At 39.6% G+C, this 19,545-nt stretch overlaps 1 protein-coding gene across 3 annotated transcripts in view; it reads right to left on the reverse strand.

The window, feature by feature from the left end:
• Positions 1-390: 390 nt before the first annotated feature.
• The window catches only part of LOC122884682 (collagen alpha-1(XIX) chain-like), a 98,295-nt gene continuing 79,140 nt past the window's right edge, over positions 391-19,545 (reverse strand). For 2 of the 3 annotated variants that reach the window (XM_044214910.1, XM_044214909.1), the window contains 14 exons: positions 19,369-19,419; positions 19,159-19,203; positions 18,181-18,207; positions 16,926-16,979; positions 15,977-16,021; positions 15,601-15,645; positions 15,441-15,503; positions 14,966-15,001; positions 13,360-13,404; positions 12,720-12,863; positions 11,591-11,657; positions 11,351-11,488; positions 7,909-7,986; positions 391-3,989 (listed from right to left, as the gene is read on the reverse strand). In XM_044214910.1, coding sequence (XP_044070845.1) covers positions 3,889-3,989; positions 7,909-7,986; positions 11,351-11,488; positions 11,591-11,657; positions 12,720-12,863; positions 13,360-13,404; positions 14,966-15,001; positions 15,441-15,503; positions 15,601-15,645; positions 15,977-16,021; positions 16,926-16,979; positions 18,181-18,207; positions 19,159-19,203; positions 19,369-19,419 — 939 coding nt within the window. In that variant the 3' untranslated portion in view covers positions 391-3,888. The other variant, XM_044214912.1, reaches the window with a different exon arrangement.

Consider the following 19,545-nt stretch of genomic DNA (forward strand, 5'->3'; position numbering starts at 1 on the left):
CATTTTTTTCATTGACATTTCCAAGACGACTGAGCAAACTGATGAAGATCATGTGATGTGACCGAAAGAACCAGGACAGCTACTAAATGGACCTTGAGGTGATATTTTTTTTGTCAAAAGCTGTTTTCAAGGTCAGGAATGAACGTTGAAACTCAAAAATACCACAGCTGTTTAACATGTTTGATTCGAAATAGGCTTTATATATATCGTTTGTTAGACAAAAAAACTTTCACATGGTAACATGTAATATAACTTCTTAAAGGACTTATTATTGTTGTACCACAAACTTAATTTTCAAAACGTAATCTCATGTGGAACAATAACTGCCACTGAACACACAAAACAAAGTGTAACCCAGTGCTCAAAAATACAACACAAGAACACACGAGATAAAGCACTGAATAACATTTATTGCACACGTGTAAGGCAGGTGCCATTAATCAGTGTAAATAAAAGATGCTGCAAAGAAAAGTGTAAAATATAACCTCTGATACCTGGTAACCACATACACACTGGAAAACCCCTGCACAACAGAACATCACCGCCCCTAATTCTTTATCGAGAGTCAGGTAAGCAGACTGATGTCAACCTCCACAACTGCAATATTTCTATTTTTACATTCACATGAGGTTTCAATTGCTGTTTTTTTTTAATAAAAGGCAACAGTTAGTGTTGTGATATTTTTTTCCAAAATAGCTAATCTTGATGTGTGGTAAACCAAGACTGAGGTAGATATATTCAACGAAACAAAGACTTTCAAAAACACACATTAAAGTCACTCAGCTCGACATGAGCTTATATAGGAGCAGAGAGGAGTTACAGTGAGAGCAGCAGGCAGACATTTTTAATCTGAGGGGCCATGCTGAGGGGCTGATCCATATTCCCCCTCATTACAAGCTTATTTACAAGATTAGATTATATGTGGGAACGGGATCAACTCACATTACTGTAAAAAATAAGCAATAATGAAATGTGTGGATGTATAAAACTGATGTTATCCTTTTAGATGTATAACAGCATTTCATTTTGAAGGATCCTTCAACACCTCCATCCTTTGAGCTTGCTTTCATCTGACATTTTCCATTTAGAATAAATGGATTTTAACTTGGAGTGATGTAAAATGGCTGGCACCAAATTGCTAGTGAAGTGGGCTGTGACATCAGCAGCCATTTTGTGTCTTCCATAGTTATCATACTGTTTAGCTAAATTGAAGTCACAAACCGGTGCACATTAATATCAATTCAAGCTAAATTCAATATACGCAGAGAGTTGCTCTCATCAGTGCAACAAAAAGTTCAGATCACATTAGTTTGCTGATGCTGTCTCATTTGAATTTGGTCAAGGTCGGCTTTATTGTCTTTGAGGGGAACCCATTAAACCGAATATGAAAATTAGTGCGATGAAAGGACAGAAGCCAATTGAAGGAGGGGATTTTATGTAGCTCATAACCCAAAGAAAGATTGTTTTCCATTCACAAACAAGCAATGAGAAAATATAAATGTCCAGCAGGGGGCTCCTTCAACTCACAAATGAAGTCAGTCACACACATTTGAGCCAATACCCATCTAAAATTAGACCCACTCGCACTGATAAAAATTTAGCAAAGATAAAACCAAGCCTGCACGAAGAGAAAAATATCTTGCTCTGAAGCTTCAAAGTAAGATGTGAGTTATAATTCACATGTGTAAGAGAAGCATGATGATGTGAGACATGAAGTAAAAAGGATTTTTAAAAAAGTGTCAAACAGATCTTAAAGGATGAAATACAGATAGAACCAAGTTCTTAATGTCACAAAATTTCAGATACACCCACAGAACTTTTCAAACATTAATCACAGCAGGACACTTAAAAGTAAAATTAAAGCCTTTGAGTCAAACTCTCATTAAACAGCGCTCAAAATGACAGTTTGAGGAAAGTAATATAAACTGCAGGCCAATTATGTTTTTCTGCTGTATAAAAGTTAATTGTTTAGTGTGATTATAAAGTTTAGATTACTCTTTGGAAGAACAAATTGTGCATTTCCTTAAAAATCTTTGCAATCTTCAAATGGCATTAATTTCAATCCAAAGTTTGAATGCTGGGAACATTTGTCTGCAAATTTTCAGTGATTGTACTCAGTAAGATTTTCGTGCATTTCTGGATATGATATACTATATGGCCCGTTTAAGTAAAGTTGACTCAAAACCTTCTGAAATTAGTTGAGAACACTAAAATGACTCTGAAACCTGTTATAGCAAATAAATAAATCAAAACTCCAGTCTTAAGAGCCCCAAAACCCAACGGTACATAGTGACACACAGTGCTGGTCAGTGAGTGAAAACCAGGATGTAGACCTTGATGCTGTTGAAACAAACAACAAGAAAGTTCAAGTACATTTATGAGTACACGTTTCACCAAAATAACAAGTCTGAAGTTGTAGTGTAGTAGTCCGATTTCCTTTGTGTGGCAGAAAATCAAAAATATACAAACCAGAGGAATCATCATACACAACACTATGTAAACAATAAATGTTAATAATCATCATCTCAGACAGACACAAAAATCTTTGCAGCGATGTATGATTGATAACAAAAGTGAGAACCTTGATGCATCATTACAATGGCAACTTGCTTATGTAATTATATTGTCAGGTCCCATTACAAGCCCCATTAGACAGGAAACAAGAAAAAAACACAATCACTCGTTCAACTTTTTTTTACAGATTTACAGATTACACCAACAGGTGAATGTAAGGTCGCAATCATTAAACATAAACAACATTTAAAGTACATTCTTTTCATGTGGAAAAATCTGCCCTTGATCTTATGTGTCTTAGACAGACAGTATGAGTTGTAGGTTTATGTATTACAAAAGATATGGCAAACCTCACTGATAAGCGCTCAGTATTGACGCATAACCGACAGAAAATGGGAAGACATCTTTATAAATGATTATAATGCAGATTCTTTTTAACAAAATGATTATCATGCACAATGCAAATGTGTCATGAGTGATAATTTCATTAAACAAAACTTTCAGTAATTCAGAAATCCACCATCTAGTAATAATATTACAGAATATCCGTGCTACTTTTCCTACAATTATTAGTACCATCTTTTAAATACATTCTTGAAGAACACACTTAAAATAATAATAATAATAATAAAATAAATAATTTCCATATCAGACACATCTGCTGCACTTTGGATGCACAAGGAGTTTCACAAATCTGTTATTTTTTCATACCTACATATAAAACTAGTATATTCATTCAGCTAATCTCTTTCTCGCTCTGTCTTACTCTCTCCCTCTCTCCCTCTCTCTCTCTCTCTCTCTCTCTGTCTCTCTCTGTCTCTCTCTCCCTCTCTCTCTCTCTGTCTCTCTCACACACACACACACACACACTCACACGAGATGAACCTTCTGCCAGCACATTGGCTTATCTGAATAAGAACAGAAGAGTGAATAGCCATGCCCATTAAGGAGGCAAACAAATAATTAAGATCATGTTTTCATCATACAGGACTGAACTTGATGAAACAAAGTCATTTCATGGTCTTGAAAGACATAATAAGAGTTGACAAGGAATGCATTACATCACAGTAGGGGATATGAAAACAAGAAATAACTTAAAAGTATAGCATTGCAAAAAAAACAAAAAAACAACTCAAAGGTTTTCTATTGTATTCAAAACAAACCCGACAAAAAATAAAAAATAAAATACCTGACTGCATCCAAATGTTATTGTAAAGTGAACAAAAGAGGTCAGTTGTGAGTATGTCCGATAAACCAGAGCTGAGGAAGCTGTCAGATACAGCGAGGTCGTCCTTCTCCTGCTCTGTGGCTGCAGCACTGAGTTCGGAGCTGGACGTCTGTCCTCGAACCAGCCTAAACCAGCCTCTGCTGGGCTCATAGGGATGGAAGGAGACAGTCACTGGGGTTACATGTCCCAGGAGGTCCACGGGGCCCTGGTGAGCCTGGAGGGCCCTGAGAAGTGATCCCAGGAGGGCCTTGACAGAGAATTAGACATTATTAATTCCTGTGCCGGGCTGCACTTTGTCATTGTTCAGTAGCTGTGGTTTGGTAGAGGCACACGTTCCCTCACACAAACACATACAGTCATACACTGTTCATACAGATTGGCTATACAGAGTTAGAAATGGAGGCTGTGAACTAGTTTTCTTGGAAAAGTTGGTAACACAAAAAAATGTGACATACTGTGTGGGATTATATAGTAATATATGACTGGTTTTGATCCAAAAGGCTACAGTTTACTTTATATCCACCACAGATATTTCTACTATTGTTAGACCGATTAATCAGATTGATATATCGGCCGATACTAGCTCATTGCAGACATATCGTATCAGTGTTTATCTCAGCCGATAAATAACGAAATAACTGCAGTACAGAAATGCCAAACCAAACAGTGTCACTATTAATAGTTTGTCCTCCAGAGAGCACTGACAAGTAAAAAAAAAAATCTAAGGGATCTGCATCAAGATTGTTCGTTTATGTTATGTATTTATGTTAAAAAAATACTATTGGCCAATATATCGTTATTGGATTTTTTAAACTTACAAATATCCCAGTATTAGCCTCCAAAATCCAGTATCAGTCAGGCTATAATTGCTACTGAAGATTAATTATCAGTATTTCAAAAAGCACAAGTGACTGAATTCTCCTATAAGGCTGGGCAGTAATTCAATGTCATTGTTAATCAACTTTCAGGTGCAATTGTATTGTGACGATATGAATGTATAGTTAAAAAGAGTTAAAATTAATCAATTTGAAAATCGATTTATCATTGAAGTCACTTAATCAAGCAAAAGTGCCAAATATTTGCTCCTTTTCTATGTTTTACATCATTTTAAATTGAATATCTTTATATATTTGAGGTTTAGACTGTTGGTCAGGCGTCACATTGGGCTCTCAGAACTTTAATGTGCATTTTTTCACAATTTGTTGGACATTTCATAAATGAAAATATTATTGGCATTAGTGAAGTATGTATAACGTAACAGTGGAACACAGTTAACTGCAGTGAACATTAATAGATCATTATGTATTGTATGTGATTTAGCATATATTAGTCATATCCATTTTGGAAAAACATTCTAATTAATTTATTGTGACATTAATTCCAGCCATATCGTCCTGCCCTAAATGCTCCTCAACATTATTATTTTCCCTTAAGATGGCTGAACTTCAACAGCAACCCATTGCATGTTTCACTTTCACAGCAGCAAGCACATTTAAGACTATGTTTCTTTTTTCTCAAAAGCTGGATATCTCATTTACAATTGAAGAATTCTTTAATTTCACTGTAATGAGAATAAAGGACAGAGAAAGTACATTTCCCCATTCTGTAATATGGTGAGGTCATCATGGCAGATGAGACATTAGTATCTCATGTTACTTAGCAACAGCTTGCTGAAGTGGCAAAGCAGACAACATTGCCTCCTTGTCTCTCATATACTGTCCATACAACAAACAAACCCAATAACCAGTGGTAACATTTCTTTCCACTGTATCACTATAAGCATATAAAAAACACCTCCACTGCAGTCCAACAACAGGAGTTACATCAGTCAGACCAGTCACAGCTCGAGGCAGCCCTGCCTCCTCTACAGTTCATACAAAAGGAATCACAGGTACTGCCTTGTCCTTTTCCTCCCTCTGAAAACACAACTTGCCCTTTTCATCACTGCCACATCCATCTCCTGCTTAACTGCTCACACACAAAATGTCCACAGTACTGTGGTGCTTTGTACTTTCAATACCAGAGCAAAGGTGCACAAAGTCACAGTCATTTTCAAACATGTTTTTTATCCCAATTTGTTAAATCTGTGTGTTCAAGCGACAAGTTTCGGTGGCTACTTACAGCTGTTAGCTTAACCCTGCTAATTAGCTATGGCACAGAACTAATGCACTACAGGTTGGCATGACTTAGCAACAGCACCATCAAGTGTCAGGGCACAAAGACGTGAGGGCGAAGATGGTAAATGGACATTGTGGTCACTCTTACATAAGTTACTTGAAATTACTAGTAGTTTTCATTCACTGAGGTGTTCCCAGCCTTTTCTTCAGTGTTGTAATGTCCTCATGAGAACCAACAACACTGAAGTTGTAGCCTGCCAGGAGGGCTTTTGCTCCCTAATAGTAAAACTGATAAAATTGAGTTGTGTCCTGTATGTGACTCATATGTCCCAGTCTCCATGAACCTGTAGGTGGTCCAGGGTAAACCTGCTCTATGTGGAATTCAAGGGGTATGAGCTGTCCCTCATTATGATGGCCAAATGACAGAAATTTTGGTTGGTAGAAATAATCTTCCATGGTACAGGGACTTGTGAATCTACAATAAGTGCACAGGGAAAACCAACCCAGTGGCCCAGCACATTCATACTGTAGCAGTTTGTTCAAGTACTTTCCAACTTATTCCAAGATGTGAATACAGCTGAAGTCTAACCCCACCAGTTGGGCCGAAGGTGCTTCCTATTACTGTGCCCCCTCTAGAGATGATGGTCCCTTTGCCTTACACATGCATTATGCACATACATAGATAGGATGAGTGACTTTGGGTTCAGTGATATACTCCTATTGTCACAGCCTGGAAGTTAGTGAGGTAATCCCACTTTTCATCGCTCCATCAGGGTATGGGGAGTTATTTTTTAGTTCACAGGAGCAGGGGACAAGCTGACATCTTGGGTTGTGCTCAGTGAAACTTTTGTTCAGGACAACACCAAGCTGTGTCTGTCCTTTACAGAACGGACGTCATTGCTCCGTCACTGCAGCATTTTGTCCGCTATTGGGGTCCCATTCATGTCACAGCGACGCCTGAGTTTTAGAAAACATAATGCCATTTGGGAGCTGTGCTTATCTCCAACATGCTGGGACCAAATCAATGCTGAAATAGAATTTAAGGTGTGAGACAACCCTAGTTCTCTGATATCATAGTAAGATACGCTAAACTTTCTTCCTTTCAGTGGACAGGCAAGAAAAGCTGATAAATAGTGGTAGATGTGGAGGAGGCAGGGCTGTCAATGCAGTGCCTGGTCATTCTGTGACAAATGTGGTATAATTGAAGCATGAGCGGCTCAACTGCCAGAAGTGCTCTTATATATAGGGACAAATACCGTACTTACTTACTTTTTACTGGTCTATGGCTGATGGTTATTGAGTGGTTAAGTGGCAAGGCTTAGAGTTAAGCAGCGCTCATTTATTTTTTGGCCACTGGGGGGGCAGTACAACAAGCTGTAAACACAACACTGACATATTATAGCAGATAAGGAGCAACACTGGCATTCATTTGGAGATGTTTCCCCCTGATGAATGTATGTCCAATACTCACTCTCCTTTTAACTCTGTTTTGGTCTCCACCAACTCCCGAGGGAAATATCTGTCTTTTAACCAGCATAATGCTCCATTATGTTCAGTTACTTGCTAAATTTGTCTGCTGTTTGGTGCTGGGCAGGTAGCGTAGTGCATAATAGGTACATCACAACTTAAAAATAGCTGTCTGCTGTGGCTGGTGATGTTGATAAAAGTGGTGAGAGTGCCCATAAAACCAAAACAATGAGCTTAAAGACAGTAAAACACTCCACAGAGCTGAGGGGAACTGCAGAGTCGGGTGATAAGTCTCTTTGGGCTCATCACTATGAATGACCCTTCACACACAGATCCATTGTTAATATAAAATATTGACAAGTGCAGCTTTAAGTTATTATTTTAGAACTATGCAGTTAATGAAAAAGTCTCTGATGGAAAGCAAAATCTTTGAGCTATGTTTTCCACAGTATCATTCCTTCCTTTCTTGCACTTTGTTTGCTCAACTAATAACTCAAGCCTTCACATCCTTCAAAACACATAAATTACATCAAATGAAGTGTTCAAACTAGGATTCCTCTTAGTGCAATGTGCTGTTCTTACCTGGTGGCCCCATGACTCCTGGATCTCCTGGTAACCCCAGACCAAGCTGGCCTCGTTCTCCTTTCTGACCCCTGTATCCTGAAGACAGACAAACCACTCTGGCTGAGTGCAAATACTGCAAAGATGAAGTAGAACTGTGTGGTGTCATGTTCACAGAGTGTGTCGTACAGTTAGTGAGATTAGTACAAATGTCATAACATGAGGATACACTTTTGCAACCTTTATATCTGCCCAGGGACTTATACAGAATACAACAGCAATGTCAGGCATCAGGTCTGCACTAATTTTGAAGCAGCTTCGGTAGTTGATGTAGAAACAGGCTACTCTGGATTCCCAGTTTCAACCCCAAACCTTTCAATAATAAAAGACATACTGACATCCTGTCAAAATAGAAATCATCAAACAAGCCATCTGTGTGATAGTGTTCGAAGAAGGAGATGTTGTGGGCTTGTACAGCTTTCTGTCAACAATAGGACCACAAGCACATGTCTTTGAAGATTTCAAAACAGAGCAAAGAGGCTTTTTTCAATCGGAGGTCAGATATGTGGGTCACTAAAATCATTCAGAGAGTGAAAAGATAGGACTAATCAAAGGTGGACTCATTCAGTAGAAACAAACAGATGCAACAGATGCAGAAAACAATCATGTCTATGCATGACAACTAGACTCAAGATGTAATTCATTGGGAGAGCATAAACATGATCATAAAAGCAAGTGCATAAAAACTCAGCTTTTTGGCCACAGAACGAAAACTAGATCTCTAGTATCTCACGTTAAAATTACGTTCAGTCTTTTCTATGATGGTGATTTGCTGCTCCATGATTACCTCTAAGATGAAAAAAACAAGCAGTGATGAACACAAGGACATGCTTAGTCTGTCAAAAAAAGGCTGATGAGTAAAACAAAATCAAAGCATTTGCATTAATCTTCAAGTCAGGCCAGCAAGTGTGTTGCTTCTAACAATATGCACCCAAACATATTATTCAAAGGCTTTCTCACTCCATGCAAAGCCGGTAAGTCTTTACAGTTCAAAACAGCAGCATACCAAATAAAAATTTGAGGGGCTGCGAAAAAATTTCCCCCACGAGGCAGTTAAAGCAATGGAGTTTCAGGACCAGCAGTTGCATGGAGTGCATCAGAAACATTGACAGGAGTATCAAGCATTGCACCGCCTGGCCCAAAGGGGAAACGCTTCAACGCTTACATGTCAGAGAAAATCTCTGAAAAAAGGCTTATGAATGCTCCTGAGTCTCAAAGAGAGAGGGGCTATCCACACATTGCCGCAATAATGAGACTTCTTTCAACACTCACAGAGCCTGGGGCATTCATTCAGGGAGGAGACGTTCCATGGAGAAAAGAGCACTGTACCTTAAGCAAAAAAAAATACTGAATAGCACACAGGGCAATAAGCTTGGGTGGCACGCTGGGTTGGTGCACTCTGATAAATCAAAAATGCCATAATGCGTCTGTACTTGGTTGAAAACAAATTGTTTCTAGGGGCACTAATGGACCAAATACGTTAATAGAAAATAATATTGCCACAGAGTGGTTTTTAATGTTTGATTGATAGGATTGCAGCCCTGCACCTGTTGTACACTGTTGTAAACAGTATCAACAGCAACATCTATTTATTCATGCTATGCCTTACAAAAGAAAAGAAAAAAACACCTTTCTTTGAGCAGCTGCTCCATCAAAGACCAATTACTGTGGGATATTTACTGACATTTCCATATTGTACAGCACAAAGCAGAGCAACTCTGAAACAGTTTACAGCCTTAAATAATAAAAGACACTTTGTTTCAGTCAGTATTAATAAATATACAGAATGCACTGAAATGCAAAATTAAAATTGAATGTTAAAACAACAAAATGTAGAATTTATGAAATATGTACTTAAACATTAAGACTTACATCAGTGAGTATTTTCATTATGATCTCAAAAGTGAAAGATGAATAGAATGATAAATGAGCACTCAATTACAACAAAGAAGGGAAAAAAGAAAAAGAAAAGAAATGATGCTCTTCAGCATGCGTCCTTATGGGTGTTCTTTAACAGCTTGAGACTTTCACCCATGTGAAATCAAACCACGAGGAAAAAAAAAGACTGTGAATTCAACGGAGGGGTTATTTTTCTCCATAAACAATTCATTTTGGCATATTGTAGAAGAAGTCAAATTGGATATTCCAGAGAAGCACAGTCTCCAGCAGAGGATGACGAGAAATAATGAGGAAATATTACCCCAAACTCTCTCCCTAGCTGAGTGGAGGGACAAGTCAACAAAGAAAAAATTAAGAAGTTGTTGAATTTTTGATTTATCAAGGGAAATAACTTTCTTCTTCATTTTTAATAAATATTTATTGCAAAGCTGCATCAAGAATCACCTATAAAACACTCTTTTGAAGCATATAAAAATAAAACAAGCTAAACACAATCCGATGCGTGTAATGCAAATGGCATTAACACAGCGCAAATATTTATAATGAGTAGTTACTTTAACTACATTATTCATGAATGAAAGCAGCATTTTACATTATAGCACTGGGTTAAAGTGTAAATGGTCTTGAATAATGTGAGGTAGATACAAAGCTCAAACAGAAAGGCCAATGCAGTGGTGCTTTGATCTGCACCAACACTGTAACACACTCCTCCTCTTCAAAAGTTAAGATATCATAGTTCTGCTGCGGACACAATCCAAATCTAAGCAAGTTTGAGGTATAAAGCCTGACCAGCAAACCATTGGTGTTGTATGAGCAGTCAGGACGTTGTATCGATTTGATAAAGTACGTCCACCCTCTTTCCTGACTATGCTCCTTCTGTACTTTAGAGGCTTTCTTTCCTGGAGTGAGGTATCAATACTGGGGCTCTTTCCTGTCCACATTGATAATACTTTCTCTTATTCACAGCCAATTCTTCCGTTTGTCTTCATATTTCCCAGAGAGCCGCTGTGCACCACACTCCTGGCCTTTCCTCTGCTTCCTGCCCCTCAGTCTGCATTGATATATGGGTCTAAGCAAGAGAAAAATACCCATGAATCCCTACAAAATACACGTGTCAACCTACATTGGTGCCCCCACACCAATCTCCAGTTTTCATCCATACAGAAAAACACCTTTAACTGCAGGCTGTTCATGTTCATGTCAACCTGCAGCTTTGTGTATACAGTAGTAAATTCCGCCTTTTAAATATACATGTGTGGTACAGCATATGGTATTTGGATTAATTGGCGTATTTAAACCACCAATGAGGCATACACATATGGAGTGGCTACATCCATAGATTACAATTACATCAGACAACAAGGGGTTAATTATGTTTCACCAATAGTTTTGAGCAATCAAAGGGTCAAGAGTGTTATTTCTAAGTCATATTTTAACAGAAGTGGTTATTTTTCTGAGGTGGTGTTAACGTCCAACAGTTGGGTCTGGCAGCCGGAGCTCCTACCTTGAGAACCAGGAGGTCCGGGCTCTCCTGGTGGGCCTGGTAATCCGTCATTGCCAGGAGGTCCTGGAGGCCCTTGGAATTGTGAAGCTAAGATGCCTGCGGGTGTCTTCTGCAGCATGGCAGCGCTCGATAGCCTCTCTACAAGGTAAGACAAAGTAAAAAATTCACATTCAGAATGCAGAAAAACAGAGAATGAAGATAGTGAGAAAACATGTAAAATAAATGTGGAACGATTTGTACCTTCAAAGACCCTCAATACTTCCTTTCTGACAAACATTTTGAGTTCCTCCATGAAGCTGGGATCACCCTGTGTGTGTGGTGGAGAAGAATACAAACTTCACTGAAACATTTTTATCAGCAGCAACAACAACAACAAAAATGCAATTAACACACAACAGTAAGTCATCTTTCATTTATAGTAAACTGGCAGCCGAGGAGATACAGTAGTTATCGCAGCATGAAAATCAAATGGATGCCTGACATGTATCCAAACTCAAAGATCTCAACTACACAGTTTGTGGAAACCATCTGTGATGAAAACAATGGCAGGGAGGAGGGATTGGGGAATTCACATTTTTTAGCTCTTTTCTAACTACTCAGTGAAATAAAACCTTGCATTATAATATAACATCTGCGCCTTAAACCCAGCTAGAAATAAATGGATTCAGTCGGGAATATTAAATTAGATATTCTAACTCTATAAAGAGGCTTCTTGGTGTTACTTTATGTCCAATTCTCTGTGCTTAAGAGGAAAAATGTACAGTAGCTTGTCGTACCAGCTCTGTATGCCTCTAAATGTATGTATTATCAAGGCAAAAATATAACAATACAGGCTTTGCAACTCAAAGGACTTAGAAACTCAAAATAACATTGGTTCAAAGAAGATAGTACACTTTATGTCAGTCATGTCAACCTTTCTCACAAACACTGCAAGAGCTTTTGGGGCTGCATCAGTAACAATGGCAAACAAGTGTGGCCTTGGACCTTGAACCACTGCATTCAAACCATTTCTGCTGTGGATGTTATATAACTGCTGGGACTGTGTACAGTATGTTTAAAATGTCTGTGACATACGGAGGTGTTTTCACTGCTCTGCAGAGCTCTAGGCATGCCCACATATCTCTGTCTTTCTCTCTGTCTCCATCTCTCTCCCTCTCTGACCTTCTGTTGCGTCTAGATGAGGAGTGGGAAGCGTTGAGCGGAAAAAGAGAACAGCAACCTCCCTTGCACAGCCTTGTTTGATGTTTCATGCAGAAATCTGTAGCTGCACCATTTTCCATACAGGGAACAGGAACTGAACTAGTTACACAAGCTCAGGAAGGAGGTAAGCTGATTACGGTTTATTTTTATCTGTAAATTTACAACTTACCAAGAGGTTTACACTCCCCAACTGTCCTGGAGGGCCAGGATCGCCCCTTAGCCCTGTTGGTCCAATTGGTCCAATAGTGCCAGGATCTCCTGTGCGACCCCTCTCGCCTTGAACGCCTCTTTCTCCAGGAATCCCTGGATCACCCTGCAGTAAAGAAACCCAGACATATTTCAGCTTTATATGATGCAGTACTGACCAAACTGTTTAGATCTGGTTGAATTCAGTCTAACAATCAAAGCTACATTTCCTGTATGGTATAAGTTGCACCACATTCACTATTTTCATGCCTGACTGTATCACTTAACATGCTGTGCACACTGACTTATTTCTCCTAATGTATCCAGTCACCTGTCCTAAGGTTCTGTTACCAACTATAAAGCTAAAAGCCTAATTTTGCATCCTTTATTTGCAATAGATTACAGCAGAAGTGTGACAGAGCTCTTTAATTTTGTCACAATACAATAGAAAACTGCACTGAGCGTTAAATGCCTTTATCTAGTGCTTATGTGCTTGTGGGGATTAGTCATATTTGTGCTGAAGTGAAGACTTCCATTACTATTCATCAAAACCTTTTTTGTGCATTATAGTCTGAGTCATAAAAACAGCTTCCTTTTAGGAACACAGGAATGACGCTACTTACACGTTCTCCTTTGGATCCTCTGTCCCCTGGTCTACCTGTAGCTCCCTTAGAAAAAAAGCAGGAAAATATATTTGAAGGCTTTGTTGTCACAGAAAAAAACTTAGAGGAGTAACATCTGAATACTTGGAAAAAGAAATTATGCTGACCCCGAAGCTTTTCAAGTACTGATGTTCAGCAACATGCAGGGGCACACGCAATACTCCATTTTTGTAATCTATACATATGAATCAGATATTTCTAATATTTAAAACCACCATATTGACATGCTGCTCATATTTACTCTAATATTTGCAGACGTTTCTGTTCTGTTGCCTGAAGAAAAAAACTGTGAGCAAGCTTATCCTGAATTACTTGACTTTGAGAAACGTACACTTTTCAGATGACTGTGCATTGATTGCTTCTTACTCAGCTCAGGTGCATTGCTTGTATAATATATCCCTGTATAGTGTTTCACCTTCTGCAATGTCACGGCTTCTCTGCATCACTCTTGTTTCGTTTGAGAAATGCCTGCTTTCCCACCAGCTGTCTCTACTGTATGGAGGAGCTGGGAGAGAAAATACCTGTCTCTGGCTTCATGTCACAACATCTTGTGTCTTCCAATCCCTCCCTGTCACTCCTCATTGGATCCCTTTACCGTCCTCACAGCAATACCTCTGGGAGCATCTTTGTATCAATTTCCTGCTGGATTACAGGAGCCATGCAAAAGACAATCTGGCAGGATGTGGTTTTAAAACGGGCATCTCTTTGTGATGCTGTTCTCCCCTGCCTGCTTTAATCTGCAGTACTCTGTATTCCCCAATGCCTGATGGGAGGCTTAAATCTATCATCTTGCCCACTGAAATGTGCTTCCCTGAGCATTACATTAAACCTCAAAGAAGTGTGCAAGGAGTATGGGTAGAGGAGCAAAGCCATCTGCTAGATGGCACTGTTGCCCCACCAAAAAGCCAGGCACCATGGCAGAGAGACATAAGGATAAAACTGTAGAACGACTCTTTGCAATGCTGAGATTATGGTGTAGCAATATTAACTAATAATAAGAAGAGAACAATAAACTGGGCTGTCATTAAGATGTTGTTAAGTGACAAAAATCTTGTAAATCAGAGAGAAAAACAGTAATACTCATAGTCAAATCAGTTTGGAATTAGACTGTATAATGTGTTAGGAATGGCTGTTCATTGCAGATCTGTTCTGCATGCTGCGAGCCCATTCTGTGTGATTATGTAGTAAATAGTGTATAATATATTTAATCAGTCACCTAAAAGCAGACTTTGCTGTAGTATTTATTTTAATTTTAGCCAGGTTCATCAGGGAGGAAAATGCATATTTAATCTAAGTGTCTACTGTCCTCTATTACAAACACTTTATCATTCCCTGAAAGCATTAACTGTATAATTAGGGTAAAAAGACTAAAAGTCAACAAAGCCTTAAATCTGCAGGATTCCATTCAGTTTTTATCGTTAAAATCTTATATATGCAAATAGGTTTAATGCACTCAGGATGCGGTAGCTTGAGGGGGGGATAAAAATCTGCTGTGCCATCTTTCTGTAGCTCGGCTGATGTAAAGCACTTTCTATAAGGGGATTTGCAACTTGTTCGCACAACTCACCTTGTATCCAGGAGTTCCATCTTTTCCAGGTCTCCCCTGCTCAAGGAGTGCAGCACAAACAAAGACATTTTGTATCAGCTCCCACCTTCGATTGGATCAGCACTGTTGCACTCCTAGTAATCTCCACAGTTAATGAGATATCTCAACCAAGGGATAATGATCCTGATTGCTGTGCGAACACTGTTCCATTGTGTGCTTACAGGGAAAATTACAGAAACCATCTCTGATGGTAATTACATAGAGGAATGTAATCATCTACAGGACAAGTGATCTCTAACATACATATTTTATCCATATTGTCCTTGAATCATGTTCTTTTTTCCCCATATAATGGTAAAACAACCATGGACAAACATGCTGATGTAAAGGAGCAGTGTGTTAGCAATTCCAGCTTGACCATTACTGGAAGGTGCTTTGGCAACACCTAGAAGTGCTTATATAGGGAAGAGCAACAAAATTCATGTAGCATCCTTACAGCAACACCTTGGGGTCCCTCGGGTCCTGGGAATCCTGTCTCTCCGAGCGGCCCCCTCTCACCCTGTCAGAGAACAGAGACAGCCAATGTGTCAGTCGCCAGTGACAAAGGAATGACACATGGATTGACAGCTCAAAGAGAGTTAGAGGCTGCGGCTCACCGGCTCTCCTGGGATCCCTGGCTCTCCACGAGGGCCGGGCTTCCCCTGTCAATCACAAACATAGGAAGAGAACAGGCCGTGTTTGACAGGTCCTCAATGGTGTCATATCTACGGCACCTCTGCAGCCTCCCATTTATGTATACCAACCAGCCTACTATAGCTGCACAGAAAATCCACTGAACAGACCACAGGTTTATATCCAAGTTCTTAATTGAAGCGGTGTTGTGTTATGGGACTTCTGTTTTGATAGCTGCTATTCTGTGTACTTTATGAAACATTGACTTGTTGCCAGCAGCAGACTTAAATAACACAGATGATTGATCAAGGAGGGGTATGTGTTGGTGTAAATGAATCATAAAAAAAAAATCTCACTTACTGGAGGACCTGGTATCCCAGGTGGACCAGTCAAACCAATATCACCCTGAAGGAAACATTGCAGACGTGTCAGATAGATGACATAAATCACTGTCATGTCAAGCAGACACATAGATACTGATATCACAAACTGCCTAAACCTGGGTATAATGAATGTTCCTGGGCTCCTCCCTGCTTGGACTAATGCAATGAACACATAAAACACTTAAAAACACTATAAGTTTCTACTCAGAAAAATCACAAATAGGGAGTTATGATAAACAACCTCCTTATGAACTTAAGTCTTCTTCATATTTCATAAGCAAACACTTTGCATATGTCACACCTTTGACAGTATTCCCCTAAAGGATAAATGACTCAGAAAAGGAAACATTCCACCCCTCAACACATACTCACACACTCACACACACACACACACACACACACACACACACACACACACACACACACACACACTCACACACAGCATACACAGTCATACACTGTCAATCAGTGGCAACTTTTCCATACAGATTCAGATGTAGGAAGTTGTGAAAAGTTGCATGCAGGGTTAGTTATGTTCCATTAAAGAAAATGCATCCAATAGTAGTAGTTCATTGTGCAGGTGATTGACTATTACATGAGCGCTTTGGCTCCAAATTGCTGTGGTATTGCTGTATATCCAGTTCAGAGAAGTTCAACCGGAAATTCCTTCAGTCAGTATTTAAAAAAACCCTCAAGTGACTAAATTCTCCTAAACATAATTATTTCCCCTTAAGATGACTCATAACTTCAACAGGAACACATAATGTGTTTCACTTTCACACTAGCAAGCATTTTTTTAAATAGTTTTTTAGCTGGATATGTCATTTCAGAAATAAACTCTTTAAATGTTCTGTAATGCAAATGAAGTACAGGGAGAGCATTTTTACCCAACTGTGTAATCAGGTTAGGCCAATACTGTTGCTTACCTTGGCACCAGGTAGCCCTTCAAACCCAGGTAATCCCATGGCCCCTGGTTCCCCCTATGAGAGAAAAACACACCACCTGCTGTAGTCAAGACATTACTGATATAGAAAAACGTGTTGTTAGTTCCCCCTTTTTGCAACCAACAATGATGTTATTTTTGTCTCACAGTCCTCAATGGGAGGGTGAGTGTGGTGATGAGCTACCTGAAGGTAAAATATATCATTATAAGGCTGTCAGTACACATAAACAAGCAAATATAGATCAAAGCCACATGAAGGCAAGTAAATTCAATTCTGCAGGAGCCAAGATTTCGCACATTTCCATCTCTCCTCTTGATATTCTCAGTCAGGTATTAATACAACCCATCATGTGTCAATATGAAGATAATCCTAAGAGGACAATACTTCAACCTGAGTGTGTTATATTATATGATCTATGACACATGCTGTCACACCTTGTAGGCTATAGATGGGATAGAAAAAGAGTCCCATTTGACAATCACAATCAGACCTGCGTTCTGCACTAAAAATAGAGACCCATTCCCAGTGCGCGAACAAGTGATGGCCTCTATCTACCTCATCTTGCTCAAGCTGCCATGGAGAAATGCCATTACACAGAATAGAGGGGCAACCGGTGCTGACATAGACGGATTGTGCAGTTAATTGTCACACATGTAGATTGTCATGAATAAGCGAGTGCAGCTAAGGGGAGAGTGGACCAGCCAGAGGATCAGCTGTGAGACGGATTGGGGCAATTCCACCACAGCACTGGAGCCGTTCACACAATTTATTAAAATGTCAAATTAGCATCCTGGTGAAAAATCACTGTGCAACAAAACAATAAAAAATGCAATTGGCCCCGTGGGAATAAAGAATTCAAGTTGATGGCAGAATTGTTTCCATGTCTGTGTGGATTGTGTTCAGGCATCAGTATGTGTGGTGTGGTGTGGTGGGCTGTGTGTGTGTGTGTGTGTGTGTGGGGGGGGGCATTTAAAGTGCAGAGAGAGTTCATAGGTTTCCACTGGCAAGACAACATGGTACAATGGTTTTGTATCTGCAGGAGACATGATCATTTCTTCGCTGTGTGTTGGAGTTCTACTGAGAGTGGTTAAGTGCTCATGCTTGAGGGTGTATTGACTTAGGTTGTAGAGAACCACAGAGACAATGATAGAAAGCAACTGGAAACTCGAACTTTTTTTGGCCAGCACAAAAACATATTTCATTAAAATACATTCCGGAATGAAAAGCTTCTACTCACTGCAAGTCCTTCATCTCCTTTGGGACCCTTTAGAGAGAGAGAGAGAGAAAAGGACAGATTACTCCCATAAATGTGACAACTGCTACCACAAATCATAAATATAGTCTGAAATGACATGTGGCTACTGTATGTTATTGTCATTAAAATTAATAGTATTCGCTTTTCTCGCAATTTTTGTCTGTAAATCATGTTCCCATTGTGTTATATGTACCTGTGGTCTTTCTCAAGCACGATTAAAAGTGATCAGGATCATATAATCCAGTCTGGTTATCACACATGCTTTTACAAATACTGGCCATGCAGGTTTATATTTTTAGTAAAGCATTTCAGCATTTTTCCATATTAATAAAACAAGGAATAATTGATAAATTGGGCCCCTTGTCCCTCTTAACACTGATGAAGATGCTCTTTTATTGATTGCTCCAGAGGAGCTGTTGGGCTGTGATGGATGCAGTACAGGGAGAGGCAAGATTTAGCTGTGGTTCATAAGCATTGTGCACTGGGGTTATTGGAGCGTCTATTTTATGTCGCCACCTTTAGTGTTCGTTGTGGTGGATAGATCCCTGCAAGGCCTGTGACTGAATGTCTCCCAGGACTGGACACGATTACAAACTGTCTGATAAGGAGGAGCAGGGGGAGCTGATAAGCAAAATCGGGTCACTTCGGCTTGGAACTGTGCAGAGCAACGGAACTTCCAAGTCCATTTTGCATATCAATGATGTTGTGTGTCCTGGGGCGGGTCAAAGACACCTGTTTGAGAGTCAGGAAGCCTCTTGACCGTCACCTACCACCAGCTCTCAATGAACATGATTGACTGTGACAGGGCTTTAGACGCCGAGATAACCCTGGAGGGCTGGTCAGGTTATTCAGCTCTCCCAGGTTCTGCGGCTCATACAGTATCAACATGCCTGTGTGCTAGTGTTTCTCCACAGTGCGCTTTAAAGGATTTGCTTCAGGCATAACAGTGATTATGCTTACCGGAGCACCAGGAGCTCCAGGGGGTCCTAAAATAGCTCCACCACTCTGAAAAGACATTTTTCCAAGTTATGACTATGTATTTTACAATATGGGTCAAACATATTTTATCCACAAGCACAGATTCTTTTCTGTCAATATGATTGATACTATGCATTCAAAGGATCACAATGGCATTATCACTGAGTTTAAGTCATTTGAAAAGTCCTTTACCTGCAGCTTGTACAGACTGCTCATCCCATTGCCCTCCACATAGGGTACACCCTAAAACACAATTAACAGTAAATCAGACATCTCCTCTCCTCACTGTTCTGTGAGTTTTAGGCACCGAGAGTCTTTACAGACAACTGTACAGTAGGTCTGGAGCCGTTATACACTGTTAAGCCCTTA

This window comes from Siniperca chuatsi, linkage group LG11 (genome assembly GCF_020085105.1).
Source record: "Siniperca chuatsi isolate FFG_IHB_CAS linkage group LG11, ASM2008510v1, whole genome shotgun sequence".
Taxonomy (NCBI): Eukaryota; Metazoa; Chordata; class Actinopteri; order Centrarchiformes; family Sinipercidae; genus Siniperca; species Siniperca chuatsi.